The 20,844-nt window shown below is 51.2% G+C and overlaps 1 protein-coding gene and 1 long non-coding RNA gene across 2 annotated transcripts; both read right to left on the reverse strand.

The window, feature by feature from the left end:
- Positions 1-340: 340 nt before the first annotated feature.
- Positions 341-2,270, reverse strand: LOC122457275. The gene is made up of 3 exons (XR_006276745.1): positions 1,767-2,270; positions 1,258-1,420; positions 341-862 (listed from the first exon to the last, which is right to left on the reverse strand). It is a non-coding gene; the product is annotated as an uncharacterized LOC122457275 (long non-coding RNA).
- A 9,499-nt stretch (positions 2,271-11,769) lies between these two features.
- Positions 11,770-14,593, reverse strand: LOC122457319 (olfactory receptor 1052-like). The gene is given in 6 exon segments (XM_043501675.1): positions 11,770-11,969; positions 12,351-12,544; positions 12,730-12,937; positions 13,694-13,836; positions 13,838-14,266; positions 14,268-14,593. Coding segments are annotated over 6 exon segments (1,500 nt in total).
- Positions 14,594-20,844: the final 6,251 nt, after the last annotated feature.

A 20,844-nucleotide genomic window follows, 5' to 3' on the forward strand; every position in this document is an offset into this window, starting at 1 on the left:
AGGCACAGCCATTTCTTACACTGCCCCACCTGGGAAGTCATGACAATGTGGCTGAACTGGGTATGGCTTTATGTTAAAAATCTATCTTTCCCCTATAAGGGTTTGGGCACATGCCAACTCTGATCTTCTGCCTGTCTGGAACAAGGGGGCTATCAGGTAGCTAGATATCTGGCTTCCTTTAATTGCAAACATGAAAACTGCAGGGACAAACAAGGAGGACAGGTTTTTACATATTTGGACCATTGCATCTACCATATTGCATTTGTGCACGCTAGGTTGCTGTGTAAGCATATTGAGCTGTAGGCACAGAGCACCTAACTTCCACTGAGGTCAGCCAGGGAGGCTGAATGTGCACTTTACAGGAAATAGACTGTCAGGACAGCATAATCCACTGAGAAACAGCATAGTGCTAATTGCAACCTAGGCTCTCTCTCTTTGTCCTGCCTCTGTTGGCTAGAGCATGAGCAGAGCTTTATGAGACTGCTGCTGCTGCTGTGGCCAGCCATCTAAGTGAGTTTCCCATCGTCTCTCTTCTGTCTGTGGATGCTCGACTGCAGCAGCTCCGCAGAGGTCCCAGCCATGATCTTTAATGTCCATTCTCCCCTTGCTTGGATGGTGCTTCATGTACCATTGAGTAGCCTCATGAAAACATCTCAGTTGTGGACACTGGCACCAGCAAGTGATTCCCCAAGCCAAAGTCCCCTTCGCAATCCAGAGAAACAGCCTGTGTCATCTGGAGCACAGGGTTTGGCCCATGGTGACTGCAGACACTGAACCTGCTACACAGCTGCACGGTGACTCCTGTGACCCCTCTAGCCCATCAGCACTCGGCTCTCCCGCATTCTGCTGAGTGGCTGATGATCTGGGGGAACAGAAACCCTTTATTAGAGATGGAAAATCTCTCACAGGAACACTCTGTGAATGGCTGCCAGAGGCCTTCCCTGTGAAGCCCAAATGTGCAGCCCCTTGGAGTCCCACAGGGGAGATCTCTGCTCATGCACTTGTCACACGTGGCAGCAGTCTCTGACAGTGGGAATATAGAGGGGGTCTCTGCAGACGGTCCTTAATAGGAGGAGGTTTGGCCTTGTGATGTAAGGCACGGCTCTGAGAATCAGGGCTCCTGGGTTCTGCGGCTCTGGAAGGGGGCATGGTTTAGTGGGTGGAGCTGGATTGGTTGACACTGAATGAGAGGGGCTTGTGTTGGTTCAATCCCCACCAACTCCTGTGATGTCTACACGTGGTCATGATTTTACTTACCTATCAATGTAGGTTGTTTAGCCTATTCATGGACATGTGTTACATCTGCTGCTGGCCATCTCTGAGAAGTAGGTCCTTCATCCACACAAGGACATGGCATATCAAGGTCAATCCAGCAGCTCCCATCCAGTCTTCACCTCCACAATGGACGGTGAGCTCTAGCCTGACGAGAGAAAGACAGGGTGGTGTTCTTCAGGGGAACCTGCTCCACCTCACACGCCCCGCACCCTAAGGGTTTTCCAAAGATACCACTAATCTCAGATAAACAAAGCAGATAAGATGTGGGTGGATTTACTGAGCAGACTGGTTCTAAGAGAAGAATAGATTTCTCCCCTGCTCTAGAGAGAGATTCTCATAGGAAAAGTATCTGATGGTGTGGGTGGGGGCAATGCAAATGGCAGGAAATCAGGACTCGGGGAGTTAAGGGGTGTCTCTGTGCTGCTGGAGGGAGCAGACCTGGAGAGCAGAAAGGGCACTAGTGACATTGTATGAAAGACAGTGACTTCTACCTGTGAAGGTGGCTGAAGCTTCTTGCAGGCACTAGGGTCCAGAATCCTTACACCTCCTTTAGGGATCCTTTTCCTAGGAGTGATATAAGGACAAAACACAGAGAATGAAATCTGTATCCAAGGTCTGGGATCCAGGGATAAGAGATGCTCCCAGCCAGGCTAGGTACCAGGAACCTGATCTTTGTCCCAAGAGCCACAATTACTGAGATGATATGGTTTCCCCATTTGCTTTCAGGTTATTTACTCACAGTATTCATTTGTTTGCTTTGCTGTATTTCCACTCTCTGCATCTGTTCATTGGTTTAAGTAACATTCTCTTAGTTTTTCACTTCTGTTTCCTCTCATTACAGTGTAGCTTCTGCTTAGCACTTTAAAAAAATAAATTAAATACAAAATCCTGATCCTACATTGAAGAGGAAAGTTTCTGAGAATTTGGCTGCAGAACTTTATTGTCTGAATATTTCATTCACTATTATTTATGCAGGTGCAAGTCTGATGCAATCTGCACACCCAAGAATGCCCATATGAAGCACGGGGTGCCCTTAAAAGAGAAGAAGATAGTAGATTAAAAGGGGAAAATCAACCAGTGCCTCAGCACTTCTTTGCATCATTGAAGCACCAGTCCCGGGAGTAATACAGGTTAAAAATCCCCATAGTTATTTCCCACTGTGAATGGGTGAAATTCATCCCTGTACAGACAGTCCGGGCAAGGTCTGTGCATCACAGTGGGTTTAAGTGGAACTTCACTGCACAGGTGCTGTGAGACTTCAGTGGCATAGTTTTCATTCTGTATTGGAACAGCTACCTGGAATCCTGTGAGGTACAGAGCAGAGAGAGGTTTGGACCACAACGTTCACCTCAGAGGCTGAGCTTCTGCAGACTTCTGGGATGTTCCCATCTGAGGATGATGATTTTGGCAGCCCTAGTTCAGAGCTTTCAGTCATCTCAACCAGGGATTCTCTGGCACAGTTGATCTAAAATAGCTGAACTTTTCAGGCCCTTCCCTGATCTCCGAAACCCCTTGTACCTCACCATTTCCCTCTAACAGCCCCCTGTCCCTTCTTTTGATCCCTGCCAACCCCAAATACAGAGCCTAGCTCACACTCCTCCTCTCTTAGACCCTCTCCTTACACTATCCTTCCCTACCTTTGACAATCTGATCACTGTGCCCTTCCCCAGCTACTGGAGGAATCATGGCTCCTCAGGACAACCTGGGAATGGGTGGGTCCTACTTCCATGTGGGGTGAGTGGTTTTCCATCTAAGCATCACTGCACTGGCTCAATCTCACCAGATGTGGTCATGGCTCCCCAAGCTAGGCCAGCTGCATGCTGCATTGCTATAGGCAACATGGACAGATCCCAGAACCTGGAGGGGGAGGAAGGCCAGGCTTATTTCCCATTCAGAACCCACCTTCAAAGAAGGGCCAAGCGGGGCGGAGAGAACAAAGGACAGAAAGTGAAGCTGCCCCTGTGAGGAGAGCACTACTGTAGAACTCAGTCCAGTTCATAGAATATCAGGGTTGGAAGGGACCTCAGGAGGTCATCTAGTCCAACCCCCTGCTCAAAGCAGGACCAATCCCCAGTTTTTGCCCCAGATCCCTAAATGGCCCCCTCAAGGATTGAACTCACAACCCTGGGTTTAGCAGACCAATGCTCAAACCACTGATCTATCCCTCCCCCCATATCTCCCCCACTTTTCTAGGTGTGACCTTGGAGATGTCACTTCATCACCTCCATTCCCTGTCTGTAAAATGTGGGTAGTAGTTCCCCCCTTCCCCTGCCCTGCCCTGCCCGAGAAGGAGAGAGGTGGACAGTCCCATTGCCTGTGAGGGGCTCGGACATTCTGGGCACAGATTGTGCCACAGTTAGGGAAGGGACCCAAAGTTTGCTCCCTAGAGCCAGGGGAGGAGGATGGGATCCGAAGGTCAGCCAAGGGTGATGGATCAGGAACTGCTGCCACAGACGGGGCTTAGGGATTCAGTCAATGCCAGGGGCTTTGAAGCAAATGGCTTCCCTACTGAAAAGACTGGCCCCTCTTGATATCAGCAATCTGCATACTATTTGAAGTCCTTCCTGGTGTCCTCAAGGGGCTCCCTTCATTCTTCTTGAATGTGGTGGATTTGTTGAACCAGGTCGATAGCCGGGAAGTACGGAGAGGCCATTGGTAGTGTGGCATGGAATCAGGGGGAAATCTATAGTTAGCAAAATAAAGGTGTCATCAGCATTTTGGTTTTGGAAATTCAGAGCTGATCTGTCCTCTCAGCTGAAGGTACGTGTTCACAGGGGGATGAAGTGTGCCCTCTTGGTCAGGTGATCTATGAGAGTCGGTTCCACCACAGGGCCATTTGATTCAGGGAGTTTAACAGTGAAATTCCATGGCAATGGCTGCCCATGTCTGGGACAGGATCTCCAGAGGCATGAGATGCCAAGAAGTTTGGTGCATGGTGCATTGATGCAAGGGCAGAAGTCACGTGAGTTAAACTAAGTCTGAATTTCAGCCCACATCTGGCACCACCAAACAAAGCAGTCCCTGATGGTCATAGCAGATGCGACTACTTCCGTGATGAATGCTGTGCCTCAGAATAGAGGTAGTGGTGAAGGCAATTCTGAGCTGTGTGAGGGCTTGTTGGGCCTTGGGCGACCACACGAATGTGGCCGTCTTGTGGGGGAGAGCTCTCATGGGCTCAGCTCTGAGAACCCTGGGCTGAAGTAGTGATAAAACTTGTGAAGCCTAGGAAGCACTGCTCTTCTTGAGGACTTCAAACTTCCTCCCACTTGTGAATGGCTTCCCCCTTCTTTGGATCAATCGTGACATCTTCTGAGGAGAGGATGTACCCCAAAAACTCTGTGGAGAGTTGGCTGGAGGTTCGCTTTTCCAATTCTGTATAGAGACCATGCTGCCGAAACCTCTCCAGGTTCGGGAGCACATGCTGCTCTGGATTCTCCAAAAAGAGAAGTCTGTCACCTGAATAGATGACAATGTATGGATCCACTATATCCCCAGCTACATCACTGATGAAGTGTTGCAAGGTCAGGGGACCGTTAGTTAGCCCAAATAGCATACCAGACAGTTAAAATGTCCCTAGTGTGTTTTGAAATCTGTCTTCCATTTGTCCCCTGCCCAAATGAGCGTTAGATTGGAAATCCTTGCAGGTGAAGTTTGATGAAAACCTTTGCAGATTTCCTGTGAGCCAACAATTGTGGGATTCACAGAAGGGGGTAATGGTTCCAAACTATCACTTTGTTCACGGGCTGATTGTCTAAACAGAAGCGTAGTAGAGTCCCACATTTCTTCTTCCCCAAAAGGGCCTGGGCACCCGTGGGAAATGCTTAATAGCTAATAAACCCTTTGGACCAGTTTTCATGACTGTATGCAGGGAGAGCCACAAATTCGTGTTCTGACAACGTGTAAATACAGCCGAAGGCAACTTTCAACCAAGGTTGTAGGTCAATAGACCAGTCATAGTCCGGGTGCAGAGGCAACGAGTCCACATTTCTTTGAAAGGTATCTGTGTAATCCTGGTATTTATCAGGAATGCCAGGTGTCCAAGTCAAGAATGATGGAGTAGGTCCAGGGGCAGAGGTCAGTTAGAGAAACCCCTACATTTTCAGTCATTTCCATTGCAAAACTCCAGTAGGGGCATCACCGGGCCAGTCTCACGTAGTGACGCCATGGTTCACACCTGGTGTGATGTGTCCCCTGTTGCATATAGGCCACTTACTTGTGGAGAGCCTGCTTTTCTGCAAAAAAGGTGCACCACTTGATGTCACATGCTGCATCTGATAATTAGGTCCAGTGGTTGGAACATAGGTTGCAACGAGGTGCAGGATTGTGCCTAGGCTAAGAGTGGTGCTAGAATAAAGGTCCAGGGATGCACCAGGATCAAAACCAAGATCAGAGTCCATTGACAAAGCAGAAGCAAAACCAGAGCCAGAGTCCAAGTCCAAGCCAGAAGTGAAGCCAGTTGGTCAGAGACCAAAGATCATCCAAGTCGATGTCAAGCCAGAGTCCAGATACAGGTCGAAGGTCAAAGCCGGGTAGTCAAAATCTGAGGGCTTGGGGAACATCAGGAGGAGGAGGCAATGCTGGAGCGGGTTGGTGGAGGGCCTGGAGCGAGGCTACAGGAGGGCAAGCAGAATACCGAGCCAAGGTTGGTAGCCAACATCTCGAGCCAAGAGTCACGCCAAAGTAACAGCCAGAGACCAGAGCCAAGGGTCAAGCCAGAGTCAATAGTGAGGAACCGGAGGGCAGGGCAGGGCGGTGCAAGCAGGCAGGAACCAGGATGACTTATAGGTACTCCTAGGCACTGCCCACCTGGAGGCCTAGAGACCCCTCATCGGGTGACTCCCTTCCTAGGAATAAAAGAAGGACAGCAGGATGACAAAAATGTCTCTGACCCTGGGATCCAAGCCAAGGGGAGCTCCCACCCAGGCTATGTGCCAGGACCCCATCACCCTCCCTGTTCATTTCACACTCAGAGACCCCCTAGCAGGAGGGGAGAATAAAGGGCAGAAAGTGAAGGTGCCCCTGCGGGAAAGGCACTAGCCTGGGACCCAGTCCAGTTCCCAGATCTCTACCCAGGATTCTGTTACCAAGACCACAGCCCTTCCTCTGTGTCTCAGTCCCCACCCATCAGATGGAGAGGATACTTCCCTGCCCAGGGTGCTGGGGGGAGTTTCATTCCTGGCTGGGAAGGGTTCAGATACCAGGTGGGTGGCTTGGGCCCCAGGTGGGGGTATGGTAAGACATTCACTACATCAGGGGTGACACGGGCCATGGGGAGGTCTGAGCAGTGACAACAGGGGAGGGGCTCCACGTAAGGCCACCACTCCCAGACTGCAACGGCTATTGAGGATAAACCCTGCTTCTGCGGATGCTCTTATTTCTGGGCCAGCCCCACAGACCTAACAGCCTGATGCTTCCGAAACTGGCCTCTGGACATGGGGGCAGGGACAGTATCTGGCCTGGCCCCAGCTCCAGGGGTCTGGGTGGGGCATGGTGGTGAGAGTGAGGTGCTCAGCCTGGGTTTCTCTCAGTGCTGTGGGCTGTATGTCCGCTCCCCCCAGGACTTCTCCCCCATGCACAGTGAGAAAGGGCAGTACCTGCAGCAGGGAATGGGAGCTTCTGGTCATGCGAAGGGGGGCCCTTCAAGGGTGTGCCACAGAGCACAGTCCCTGCAATGCTTGGGGCACCTGGCACAAGCACCTGATGTAGAAGAGGTGGGCCATGACCTTATCTGTAACATCCTCCTGCTGCAAGGGAACAAGGATCAGTCAGAGACTTGGACACGCTTGGTAACGAAGGGCATTAATGGCACCGGGAGCCAGCAAAATTTCCCCCCAACCCACCCCACACACACACATCCGAGGGACGGATTCCCCCACCCAACCCCCGAGATGAAATCTTGTCTTCTCTCTAGTGACTTCCAACCCCATTCCCACCATTGTGAAATGAACTCCTGCCCCCGTTCCTCTCAGTCCCGCCGTGAGAGCTGTTCTACCTCCAAATCCAGCTAGGGATTCAGCTCAACTCCCCAGAATCCCCTCAGCCACCTTCTCCCCCTCCAGTTGTGGGGTTGGGAGGCTTTGGGCAGTAGTGCAGTGGGGTGAGAGGAAGCGGACACTTTCCCCCAAGGGACAACCCCCCATCCTTGAGGTGACACTACGGACAGTAACTCTGGTGAATGGGGCACTTGAGCAGCCTCTGCTGACTGAATCCTCCAGTTCTCCCAGAGCAGGTGGTGGCTGGGATAACATGATACCAGAGCACTAGTAACTGGCCTGAGGCCCCAAGGGGTATGAAAGGCTTACAGAGGTTGTTAGGGGAGATTGCAGCCCCTAGCATGAGCAATGGCAGCGTGTTGTGTTGATGTGATGCCTGTTAGGAAATAACCTTGCTGGAGAGCTGGGTCTGGACTACTTTGAGCTGCTCAGGGAACAAGTTGGCACCTACCAATGGCACCTGCCTGGATTCTTCCTCTCCTTGCTCCCTGGTCAGCGAATGGGGATGGGATGGGAGTGATTTTCAATGGCATGGAGGTGAAAGGCCCTGAGGGTCCCTCCCCAATTGATCCTTCTTGGTTACCTCATCTCCTGTCAGCTGGCTGGCTTCCCCCAGGATAGAATACGTGAGCACCAGCCCAGCCTGGCTGACACGGAGCTGGGCGGGATCATATATGGCCAGCAGCACTGCCTGGAGGAAGGTTCTTCTTTGGCCTTCCGTGAAGATCTGTCCAAAGACCTAAAACCAACAGCACCAGAGCCGTTGGCAATTGCCCAGAACTGGGCTCCAAATCCCTCTAGTGGCTCACAAGAAGGATAAAAGTCCTGCTGCAGCCAACCTTTGGGGTCCAATGGGCCAAGGAACCCCCTTCAGTAAGAGGTTGCAGGCACTGAGGCCTTGAATAGCTCTTTCTGGAGCAGGATTCACCGCAGGTGCCATGACATGCTGGAAATGTGTCTGTGTGCATGAGCTTGGAGCGCTCTGGAACGCAGCTCACAAAGACAACACAGGACCCCCTAGTGCTCCCAGCAGTGATATCTCCTGCAGCTCACCCGCTAGAGGTAAGGGCCTTTTAGATCTGCTTCCATTCCTGCTCCCCACCCCACTGACATTCCCACAAGCCTTACGATACAGTGTAGTAATTCAGCCCAGGGTAATAGTTCAGTGTCCCTAACCCAATGCCCAATGCAAGGGCAGGTTCCGCTTCCTGACTCGCAATGGTGCTGGACAAACCCCACACCCTGCCTGTGCTTCCAAAGGGTGCAGTAAATCCAGTGAGGATCTGGTCCGGCAATAGCTGGTGTGAGCTTCCCAACTCACTGACCCACTGGCTCCCCTCTCAGATGCTAGAGTGTCAGCCAGGGAGACAGTGAGTGGAGCCTGATCCCCTGAGATACAACCCTCCATTAATTCAAACCCCTAGGGGATCCCTTTTATGCCATGTAGCCATGGATCCATGGAACACACACAAACCGGGGCTGTTAGCAAGGCTTCAGCCCAGGATCCTCAGCCTCTTGCAGTCGAACATTGTCAGCTGGAAATAAGTAGCAGGCTCTTGCCCTGTATCCATAACACACTCACTGCAGGGAGAGACAGCTGAGCGCCTAAGCTACTGCAATGCACTAGCGGAGAGTCCTTACATCCCCCACCCTGGCCATGTTCCTATAGCCCAGTTATAGTCCTGGAGCCCGTCCCGACACCACAGCTCACTTTCCTCTCTGATGTTCAGCCCTGGGGAGAAAGACAAACCAATTGGTGAGGTTTGGCATTCCTCTTTCAGTGCCTGTTTCCTTCTGTTCCCTTTGCTGGGTGCACACTGGAATTGCAGGGTCCCCACCAGGCGGTTTAGTACCTGAAGGGAGATTTGTCTCATTCATCACAATAATCATGTGACCCTTACTGTCATTGTGTTCTGCGAGTGGGTGCCTGTTAATGGTGGCGTCTAATACTGAGACCCCTCCATGCCCACTGAAGTCAGGATCTGGTCCTAGCTGGGGGTCAAAGGTCACTTATGTCAAATCCAGGGAGGGAGGTGGCGAATCGGAGCAGGGCAGCACTGCTCCATATGGCCCTAGCTCTCTCCTGGGTCTCTCTGGAGTGGAGCCAGAAATGGATGTGCTGTGGGAGAAGGCGGCAGGGGACGGTCAATGGGCAGGCATACATGCTCTACAAACGAGCCTCTCCTACTCCCCAAGGGGATGAGACATGGTGCTCAGGGTAGAATAGCTGACCCCTGGCCACAGAGCTTAAAAAAAGGGGTTCGTGACACTGCCCACTTCTTCCTGGGTACAAGCTGTCATTTTCTCTACAGGCTGGGACAATATTGAGCCCCACTGGGACAATGTTCAGCCTTGGGACTGGTCTATTTGCTCTGAACCCGTGATCCATGAACAGCTGCAAAGGCCTTGGTAGGATGGATGGAGTGGCCATGAGGACAATCCCTCTGGGAACTGCAGTGTGCGTAGGACAGAAGAGCTGATTCCCTGGGGCTCCTCCTGTATCTCAGGGTTTCCCTAGAAAGGAGCCAGTGACTTTTCTCAGAGGCTCATGTCCTGGATCGCACGGGGGTTTCAGTCTCTCAGTCCCCAACCAGGCCTGGTGCTCACTGTTAGTGCTTAATGGAACTATGCAGAGCTCTGGCTTACAGTCCCAGTTCCTTCCCTCTGCCCCCCCTCACCTCCCGCGAGGCACTGCTCTACTCTGGGAAAGTGTGGCCGGCTGCATCTAAGCTGGGAGCACACAATGGAAACATGGCTCTTCTAGTCTCTCCTTTGCAGCCCTCCCATGGGGTTAAGGGCAAATTCCACCTCAGACCCTCCCATTCTGCTCACCTCCAAGAAGTGCTGCAGCTTGTCCGTGGTGGGGGTCTCTGTCAGCAGGCTCCTGAGCATGGTGTCCAGGTTCTGTGAATAAGTTGTGTGCAGCACCTGCAAGAAGAAGCAGCCCACATCAGCCATTGTATCTGGGGCTACACCAGTCAGGGGACAATTAGGGGGGTTCTCTGGGGAGCCCTGGCGAGATCCAAAAGGCACATCCTGGCCTCTCCCATTCACATCACTGCAGAGACACTTAGCAAGAGTTCATGACCGGATGCCTGCTGGCTCTTCAATCCTCTCCCTTAGCTGTTCTCTGCACAGGGCTGGGTACCCAGCAGAGTATGGAGCAGCCAAACCGCAATGGGTGGGAGGTAGGATCCCTGGGAGAGTCCAGGCAGCAGAGCACAGAATGAGGAAGGCTCCTGCTCCTGGGACAGAGAAATAGGATATGACCTACCCAGAAGTGGGTGGTGTCCTTCCCGGTGCCCATTGTAAAAATGTCCATAAAGAACAGCCCGCAGGAGGTGTGATTCCAGCTCCAATGCAAGCGGTGGCTTCAGTTTGCTGGCAGGGGAGAGGAATCTGTCTTATCTTTTGCAGCACCAGAGTGACGTTGGCAGTACCGTGGACACGACCTCCGTCCCCTGCAGTGATCCCCTCCATAAGGCCACTGTAACGTCACTGGAGTGAAATCAGCCACCCGGCCAGGAAAGAGGGGACCTTCCCACCTCCTCTGCTGGGGGATGCGAACAGCCACAACTGGGGGTAACCTAGGCGGGGGAGGATTTGTGACTCCCTGCTCTGGGCCTGATCAGCACCAGGGTTAGGGCAGCTGGATGGGAGGGTCCTGGTACCTGAGGTTGCAAACCAGGCCATGGAGCTGGTCAGGATAGAGCTTGGCTCGGACTTCATGGGGAGATCTTCAATCAGCTCCTGGGAGACCCCAAGGTTACAAAACCATGTGCGAGATTGAGGCCTCGCAGACCCACAGATGCTTCCCAGGGAGAACAAACTGCTCTGCAGAAACAGCCAGTGTCACCCTCAACCCCAACCAGCTGGGCCCTCCTATTCCTCCCACCCATCAAACTTATTCTTTCCTTCCCCCTCTCCCACCCAATTCCTCCCTCCCCTCAGCCTCAGCTCTCCCTCCGGCCTTACAATTCCCCCACTGCCAGCTCCTGATCAGTGTAAGAAGCTTCCCCTTCCCTGATTCCCAGCCCTCAGCCCCAGGAATCCCTGTCCTCTGCTTCCCCTTCCAGCCCCACAAACTCTTCCTCCCATGTCTGGCTTTCTCACCCCAGGGGCCGGCCACAGGGTCCCACTCACCGCAATGCACTCCACAAAGGCCACTTTCAAGAAGTGGGGCTCCAGGGTGTTCCGCCCCGCCTCTGTGCCGAGAAGCACAGACTCGGGACAGCATGGAGGAAGCAGAGCTGTTTGGCCCTGTCCTGCACCCACTAGGAGTGGGATTGGGGGAGAGAGAGAGAGACTGTTAACTAGGGACCTCCCCACCCCATCCAAACCAGCTCCAGGGCTCAGGATCTCTATGGGGTTGGTCAGGGAAAGCTCCCTCCCTTCCCAAAACCACAGTGTCGCCCTGCACAGAGAGGGGTTGTAACTGGGACAATGCGGGATAAACACTCCCACTTTGGGGTCTCAGATAACAGAGAAGAAGAGCTCCCCATTAGGGTGATGGTTTCTCTGGGACAAGACTCCCCTGCATGGGTGGGGATGGAACAAGGGGCAGGATAGGCTCGGTGGCAGTGCAGCTGCGGGCTTTTTGTACCTCATCTCTGCCGTGGAGCTGCTGCTGGATGACCCTGATGGTGGCTTGTTCTGGGGACACATCCTCCTCCTCCAGCTGGGCACTGGCAGTCTCTGCCCCTGGGAGAGAAGGAGAAAGGATCATTCCTGCTGCTGCAGGGGGGGATACGGTGGAGAGAGAAGGCTCAATGTTCACCCCTCCTCTGTAAGGAACCTTGTGGTAGAGAGGGCCCCACCCTGCCCCTCCCAGAGACACCCTCAGCACCAGCAGCCTCAGGGCCCCGTGGCAGTCAGCCCCCCCACCATCATCATCAGGGGAGGCTGGAACTCCCACAACTCCACCCAGCATCCCGTGCTACAGGGCATGGCTGTGTCACTCCCACTGGTGTCAGTGGGGCTCATGTGGCTCAGTCCTGGTGCCTTGGCGAGCCCATGGGCACAGGGTGTTACTAGTCCCCCACCACCGCAGTCTTCCTCCCTTTCCCTTGGGTCTTCCCTCACCTGCAAAGAGGGAGCCTTCAGCCTCAGGGCCGTGAGACCCCACTGAGGGGCTGCTGTCCCCGTGGGAGTAGGCAGAGCTGCTGGTGCCAGAGTCTCCCATCTCCTGCTCTAGGCTGGCTGGGACCTCCTCCCTGGCCAGGCTGGTGGATGGCTCCCGCTGGGCCCTGGGGCTGGGCTCCTGGCTCCTCTGCTTCCTGTAAAGGAAGCCCCAGAGCCATCTTGCCTGGCTCCCACCCTCCCCTGCATAGCTTCACCCTGGGCCACCTCCATTTGGGCCCAGAAGGTGCCTTAGGGCCTGCTATGGGATCTGGTGTCTTCCTCCTCCTCCAGAATGTAAGGCAGCTCCTTCTCTTTGCCTGGCCACAAACCTCTTCCCCACCTGCAGGGACAGAGGGTCCACACTCTTCCTGGGCAAACCAGCCACAGCTTCCCACGGGCTCTGGAGCCACCTGCCCAGCCTTCCTCCTCAGCATCTTCTTCAGCCATCCTGGAACTGAGTGGGGAGCAGCCATGAGTCTGGGCTCGAGGCAGCCGCTCATTAATGGGCGTGTACCCGAGCCGCCCGCCTGCCCTCTCAGGTGCAGGGTCTGGGAGGGAGTTAGGGTGCAGGATCTGGCCAGGAGTTAAGGCGTGGGAGGGGGATCAGGGCTGGGGCAGGGCGTTGCGGTGTGGAGCACTTATCTGGGACAGCTCCAGTTTGGTGCAAGGGGTGAATGTGGGAATGGGGGGTGCAGGAGCTCTCATTTGGTGCTCAGGGTGGGGGTGGGATCTGGGAGGTGCAGGAGTCAGGGTATGTGTCGGGGATGCAGGACTTAGGGAGGGCAGGGGGCTGAGGGTGTGAGAGGGGGTGAAGGAGTCAGGGCAGCAGGCTGGGGGTGTGGGCTGGGGTCATGAGGGTGCTCCTAACCCCCTGCCCCGAGAAACTCACGGCAGAGGGCTGGGGAGGTATGAACAGGGGAAGTGCGGGGGCCCCGCCTTTGCTCCACCCTGCCCCGATTCTACCCCCTTCTCCAAGGCCCCGCTACCACCTCTTCTCCGCCTCCTCCCCTGAGCTCGCTGTGGCCCTGCTCCTCCCCCTCCATCCCAGAGCAACCTGAGCGCCGGCAAACAGCTGTTCGGTGGCGGGGGCAGCGCTGGCAGGGAGGGGGAGGGGTGGGATCACGGCACACTTGTGGGAGGAGGTGGGGAAGAGGCAGGGGATGGGGGAGTTTGGCTGCCGGTGGGGGTGGAGCCTGCAGCAGGAGCCCCAGGGGCTGGCAGGACCAAGCTTCTGTCCTTACATATGCCCGGCCCTGGGGCCCCCTGTCATTGGGGGACCCATGCCAGGGCACCCTGTGTTTTACTGTCAATCTGCCTCTGCCCCAGGGCATCCTTCACCTCCTTATTTCTCAGGCTGTAGATCAGGGAGTTCAGCATGTGGATCACAAGGGTATAGAACACGGCCACTATTTTCTCCCAGTCCACTGAGCTGCCAGATGAGGGTAAAGATCAGGGTCCCATATAAGATGGAAATGACAGTCAGGTGGGAGGCACAGGTGGAGAAGGCTTTGTGCCTTCCTGCAGTGGAGCGGATCCTCAGGATGGCAAAGGTGATGTAAATGTAGAAGATGAGACCGATCAGAATGGTGCCTATTGTTTCTATGGCTGCAAAGATGAAATGCACTAGCTTATTGATGCGAAAGTCAGAGCACAGGATTTCTTGGAGTGGGTGAATATCGCAGAAGAAATGACCGAGGACATTGGAGTGGCCGAAGGACAGACTGAATATAGTACACGTATGCATAATGGCATTGATACAGGCGCATAGGTAAGTGTCAGTCACCAGCTGGAAGCAGACTCTCTTGGACATGATGACATTAGAAAGCAATGGGTTGCAGATGGCCATGAAGCGATCATATGTCATCACAGCCAGGAGGCAAAGCACAGAAGGAGAAGAGGAAATACTGAACCACACACCCAGGGAAAGAAATGTCTTTACTCTTTGCTAGAGAAATGACCATCATTTTGGGGGCAATCACAGAGGAGTAGACAACATCTAACAGTGACAAATTGCTGAGGAAAAAGTACACGGAGCTGTGGAGTTGGGAGTCTACCCTACTCAGCACAATCATCCCGACATTCCCAACCAGGGTGCAGAAATAAATGGCAAAGAAGCACACAAAGAGGATGTTTTGCAGCTTTGGACTGTCCGTTATTCTCCAGAAAATGAAGCCAGTCACTGTGGTGCAGTTCCCCAGAGCCATTTCTCCTGTCCCTGTGCTCTGTGCCAAAGAGGCGGCAGAGGAGGGGATAGAAGCAATGGGTACCACAAAAATAAATGTGATGTACAGTGGAGACACGTCATCTCTTAAGAGATGCATAAACAACAGAAATTTAATTTAGTCATCAATTCCAAAGCCCAAAGGAACCATTTTGATTATCTAGACCAGTGTTTGCTTTTTTTTCATTTGCAAACCAATCAAAAATTTTGAATGGAGGTGGAAATCTTAGACATAATCTGTTGACCCCTAGGAATCAATGGACCACAGGTTGAAAACCAGTGTTCTATGGTAACAACAACCTTTTGAGGACCCCTTAGATATAGTCTGTGGACCCCAAGATGTTCACAGATGACAAATTCAAAACCCTCGATCTAGTCTAATTGCTAGAGGTCATAATTTTCCAAAGATCCATGGGGATCCCGACCAAACTGGGATAATGCAGGAGTTGAAAGGTTGTTGTAGGGGGGTCACGGCATTGCCACTCTCACTTGTGAGCTGCCTTCAGACCTGGGCTCTGAGGGGAGCAGCCAGCAACCTTTCTGAAGCTAGAGGAGGTTCCTAGATGTGGAGGTGGGTCCCTGCTACTGGGAGCACCTAAGCTGGGATCTCTTACCTACTAGTTCCTGGCAGATTAAAGCAAGGGCCTTGGCCAATTTGGGGGCATCCAGAAAAAATGGACACCTGAGCCCCCGAAGGAACTGCAAGGGAAGCCCTGACCCCTAGCTGCAGATGCCAGGCAGAAAACTAACTCAGGCACCGAGAGCACCAGCACGAATGTGGAGGGGCATGAAAGCCCTGAGCCCAGCGCCCCAGCCCTGGCTGTAGCCATGAGGGCCAGAAGCCCTGAGCCTGGGAACCCAGAGAAATGGCTGGAACAGGACCCTTGTCAGAAGCTGCCAGGGCCAAAGCCATGAGCCCAACACCAGGCTGCTGCAGTGCACTCACTTCTGCACTGCCTCTGGAGATGCATCTGATATACCCAGGGAGAGCAGCCGTGCAGGGAAAGTCCTGTCCCCAGCCCAGTGGACTAACAGATAGGAGGCCCCTACTGGGGGGCTCCCAGCAGGATGGGGAGATCGAATTTCCCAGGGCAGGGCTAATTTACGATCTGTGACACGTTGTTCACTGCTGTGACATTGGTAGGGCGCTAGCTATAGAAGATTGAGAGGTGACTTGGTTACATTGAGAAGTCCCTTCATGAAGAGAAAAAAAATGAATACCAAAGTGCTCTTCAATCTAGCCAAGAAAGGCACAACAAGAACCAACAGCTGTCAGCTGAAGCCAGAGAAATTCAAATGAGAAGTAAGGCACACATTTTTGACAATGAGGGAGACTAACCACTGGAACAAAGTACCCAGGGAAGAAGAGGTGGATTTTCCGTTTCCTGGTGTCCTTACATCACAAGTGGTTGTCATTCTGGAAGGTGCCTTTTAGTGAATTACAAGCTATTGGGCTTAATAGGGTGGTAAATGTGTGAAATTTCAGAGCCCATGAAATAGAGGCCGGATTAGGAGATTGAATTGTTTCACAACCTATGCCGCTATGAAAAACTCAGTGTGGAGTGAGGAACAGACTCTGCTATCTTATTGGATAGCCTGCTTGCTCCCCAGAATCAATAATGAGCAAGTGGGGCGATCCAGGGTGCAGCTCAAACATCCATCCGGGCTGACCTGGGGCAGACATCAGGCCTGCAAGGGAAAGGTGAGTATGACAGTGACTTCACAAAGGCTTTTGGCAGGAACTTAGCCTATTGGGCAAAGGTGGTGAGGCGGCTCACCACAGAACTCCCCTGACAAACAGCCAGGCAGGACAGGGATGAGGGGCAGGAGGAACCTCGGAGACCCCTGTAGCCTTGCTGTAGCAAGCCTCCATCTCACGGTCTCTCTGTGAGGACAAAGAGAGGATTGGTGTGAAGGAGATTCTTTGGGAGTTTTTACATTTCTCTGTGGATTTTGTCAAAAGAAGTCACCATCTGTGTAGAAGGAAAGAAAAAATATAGGCTATATGTACATGATGGGGGGGAGGGCGGAACTCTATCCTGGAAGCAGTGACCCTGAATAAGACTTGGGATTATGGGGGATAATCAGCTGACCATGAGCTCCCAGTGGGACTCTATGGCCAAAGGGGCAAATGTGACCCTTGGAGCCGTACATAGCAGAATCTCAGGTAGAAATAGAGAGGTTCCATATCTCTGTACTGGGCACTGATGCAACCACTCCTGGAATATTGTGTCCATTTCTGGTGTCCACAATTTGAGATGGATGCTGATAAATTGCAGAGGGTTCACAGAAGAGCAACATGAATGAGGAAAGGATTAGAAAACGTACCTTGTGGTGACAGACTACAGGAGCTCAATCAAAGAGAAGGTTAAGGGATGAGCCTAAGGAAATGAATATTTACTAATGAGCTCTTCACTTTAGCAGATAAAGGTGATGAGCAGACAATGGCCACAAGCTGAAGCTAGACCAATTCACACTGGAAATGAGGCTGTGCTCCAGCTGTCATTGTAGGAGGCCCTCACAAAGATGTGGGGCTGGAATTGTGCACTGATGGTGATCTCTACTAGCGTGATCTCCTGTGGTGACTAGTGCTGTCTTTTGCCCGTCTGTTGAGACTGCTCAGCCTCCAGGCCCTGAGAGTCTCCACACTGATCGGCCAAGTGTGGGGTTATTGCTGAGTTAATAGGGAGGAGACTCAGGCCCTGTTGGCTGAGTGCAGTGAGGCCTAAGGCCCAATTCAGTGGCATTTCTTTCTCTGTTTGTAACGCAATAATTTTTGAAGGCTGCGTCCAATTCCAAAATTTCAGGGAATTTCTAGGCATCAGTGTGAAGAACCTTGCTTATTTTAGTGACAATTGGAAAACGACAATGCCAGAAAAGCCTCATTTCCGCACTGTGCCCCTTACATTGGTGCTGTAAGCTGAAGGGCATTGTGACTTTAGAGTTAATTCAGCCAGTCAGTGATAACTGTCTGTGGGTGATTTGCATAAGTCAGCAAATGAACCTGCAGGTTTCAGTGGGAGCGATGACCAAGGCAGGCAGCAGGGTTAGGGTTCATGCTCAGGGTTAGTGGAGTGAGTGAGCAAGAGGTGGCTCCTGATGTCAGTGTTACTGCTCAGGCTCCTCAGCCTGCAGCACCACCTGGGCAGTGACTGTCAAGGGGAAGGTTTTCTTGATTTGAAACGTATAAAACAGGACACGCAGAAGAAGAAGGCTTAGACGATTTGGCAATAAAATGTAGATTTTGTGGCAGCATCCTGTGCAATTGCTACTGGTTCAGGGATGGAGACAGCATTCCTGCTCCTCCCCCCACCTCTTACCTGGGCCTACATAAACAAACAAGGGTCCGAAACTCTAGTTAGTCTCTTTTAAGACTGAGCAAATAATTCCCAACAAATTATTGATATGATTAATTTTGCTGCCTCCTCTCCTTTAATAGAATACGAGCAGTTTATGATTCTCTTGAATAAAGTAGTTCTTCTAAAGTCAACATGAATACAAATCAATGGCTGTTTCAAAACCAAAAATCCCAAAAGGCTTTTTTTTTAAATTTTAATTGGATTTTTAAAATGTTAATTTAAAAACAGTTTTATTTGTTTTTAAAACCAAATCTATCAGGGATAAAATTTGAAACGACAAGCTATGTTAAGGCCTATAGTTGCTATAGCCTATTAAACTAATTTAAATTAAATAAATATATGAAGAAGTCCATGTTTGCTGCCAAGTTTCAGAGGTAGTCAAACCATTGAACTGTTGGAAGTCTTTGCCTAAGCACCTGAGTTCAGATTTGGTTAAAATACTAAGCCAGATTTTAGAGTAGCAGCCATGTTAGTCTGTATTTGCAAAAAAGAAAAGGAGTAATTGTGGCACCTTAGAGACTAACAAATTTATTTGAGCGTAAGCTTTCGTGAGCTACAGCTCACTTCATAACCTCTTCCGTGGGTGCAGAAAGAATATTTTCTTCATGTCAGTTGATGCAGCTACTTCATTCAAATATAAGAAACAGATTGCAAGTTGAAAAAGGATTAAAGCTTCTTTTCCTTTTATAATATATGAATAAAGGCTAGAGAGGAGGACATATGAGCTACTACTTCTAAAATCTGGAAGGACATTATGACCAGGAACAATCATTTCAATTCACTAATTAGAGATGCTTCTTTACCTGACAGGTTTCAAAGTAGCAGCCGTGTTAGTCTGTATTTGCAAAAAGAAAAGGAGTACTTGTGGCATCTTAGAGACTAAGATTATGTTATTTTTTTTTGTTGGGCCTATCCTGTAGTAGGTGATTTCTGGGTACTCTTCTGGCTCTGTCAATCTGTTTCTTCACTTCAGCAGATGGGTATTGTAGTTGTAAGAATGCTTGATAGAGATCCCGTAGGTGTTTGTCTCTGTCTGAGGGGTTGGAGCAAACGCGATTTTATCATAGAGCTTGGCTGTAGCCAATGGATTGTGTGGTGTGATCTGAATGAAAGCTGGAGGCATGTAGGTAGGAATAGCGATCAGTAGGTTTCCGGTATAGGGTGGTATTTAAGTGACCATCGCTTATTAGCACCGTAGTGTCCAGGAAGTGGATCTCTTGTGAGGACTGGTCCAGGCTGAGGTTGATGATGGGATGGAAATTGTTGAAATCATGGTGGAATTCCTCAAGGCCTTCTTTTCCATGGGTCCAGATGATGAAGATATCATCAATGTAACGCAAGTAGAGTAGGGGCATTAGGGGATGGGAGCTGAGGAAGCGTTGTTCTAAGTCAGCCATAAAAATGTTGGCATACTGTGGGGCCATGCAGGTATCCATCGCAGTGCCGCTGATTTGGAGGTACATATTGTCCCCAAATGTGAAATAGTTATGGGTGAGGACAAAGTCACAAAGTTCAGCCACCAGGTTAGCCGTGACATTATCAGGGATACTCTTCCTGACGGCTTGTAGTCCATCTTTGTGTGGAATGTTGGTGTAGAGGCTTCTACATCCATAGTGGCTAGGATGGTTATTTTCAGGAAGATCATCGATGGATTGTACTTTCCTCAGGAAGTCAGTGGTGTCTCGAAGATAGCTGGGAGTGCTGGTAACGAAGGGCCTGAGGAGGGAGTCTACATAGCCAGACAATCCTGCTGTCAGGGTGCCAATGCCTGAGATGATGGGGCGTCCAGGATTTCCAGATTTATGGATCTTGGGTAGCAGATAGAATACCCCAGGTCGGGGCTCCAGGGGTGTGTCTGTGCGGATTTGTTCTTGTGCTTTTTCAGGGAGTTTCTTGAGCAAATGCTGTAGTTTCTTTTGGTAACCCTCAGTGGGATCAGAGGGTAATGGCTTGTAGAAAGTGGTGTTGAAGAGCTGTCTAGCAGCCTCTTGTTCATATTCCGACCTATTCATGACGACGACAGCACCTCCTTTGTCAGCCTTTTCGATTATGATGTCAGAATTGTTTCTGAGGCTGTGGATGGCATTGTGTTCTGCATGGCTGAGGTTATGGGGCAAGTGATGCTGCTTTTCCATAATTTCAGCTCGTGCATGTCGGCGGAAGCACTCTATGTAGAAGTCTAGTCTGTTGTTTCGACCTTCAGGAGGAGTCCACCCAGAATTAACTTGGGCTTGAATAGAGACTGGGAGTGGATGGGTCATTACACAAAGTAAAACTATTTCCCCATATTTATCCCCCACCCCCCACTGATCCTCAGACGTTCTTGTCAACTGCTGGAAATGGCCCACCTTGATTATCACTGCAAAAAGCTTCCCCTCCCCCCCACCTGCCACTCTCCTGCTGGTAATAGCTCACCTTAAATGATCACTCTCTTTACAGTGTGTATGGTAACACCCATTGTTTCATGTTCTCTGTGTATGTAAATCTCCCCACTATATTTTCCACTGAATGCATCCGATGAAGTGAACTGTAGCTCACGAAAGCTTATGCTCAAATAAATTTGTTAGTCTCTAAGGTGCCACAAGTACTCCTTTTATTTACCTGAGTTTGTTTTAAATGAAAAAAAAAAAAATGTTTCAATCAACCTTTTTGGTTTTATGTACCCTGCAAAACCAGCAAGTCAACATGTTTTACCCAGTTACCAATTCATAGAATTATAGAAAATTAGGGCTGGAAGAGACCTCAGGAGGTCATCTAATCCAACCCCCTGCTAAAAGCAGGACCAACCCCAATTTAATCATCCCAGCCAGGCTTTGTCAAGCTGGGCCTTAAAAACTTCTAAGGATGGAGATTCCACCACCTCCTTAGGTAACCC

This window comes from Dermochelys coriacea, chromosome 23 (assembly GCF_009764565.3).
Source record: "Dermochelys coriacea isolate rDerCor1 chromosome 23, rDerCor1.pri.v4, whole genome shotgun sequence".
Taxonomy (NCBI): domain Eukaryota; kingdom Metazoa; phylum Chordata; order Testudines; family Dermochelyidae; genus Dermochelys; species Dermochelys coriacea.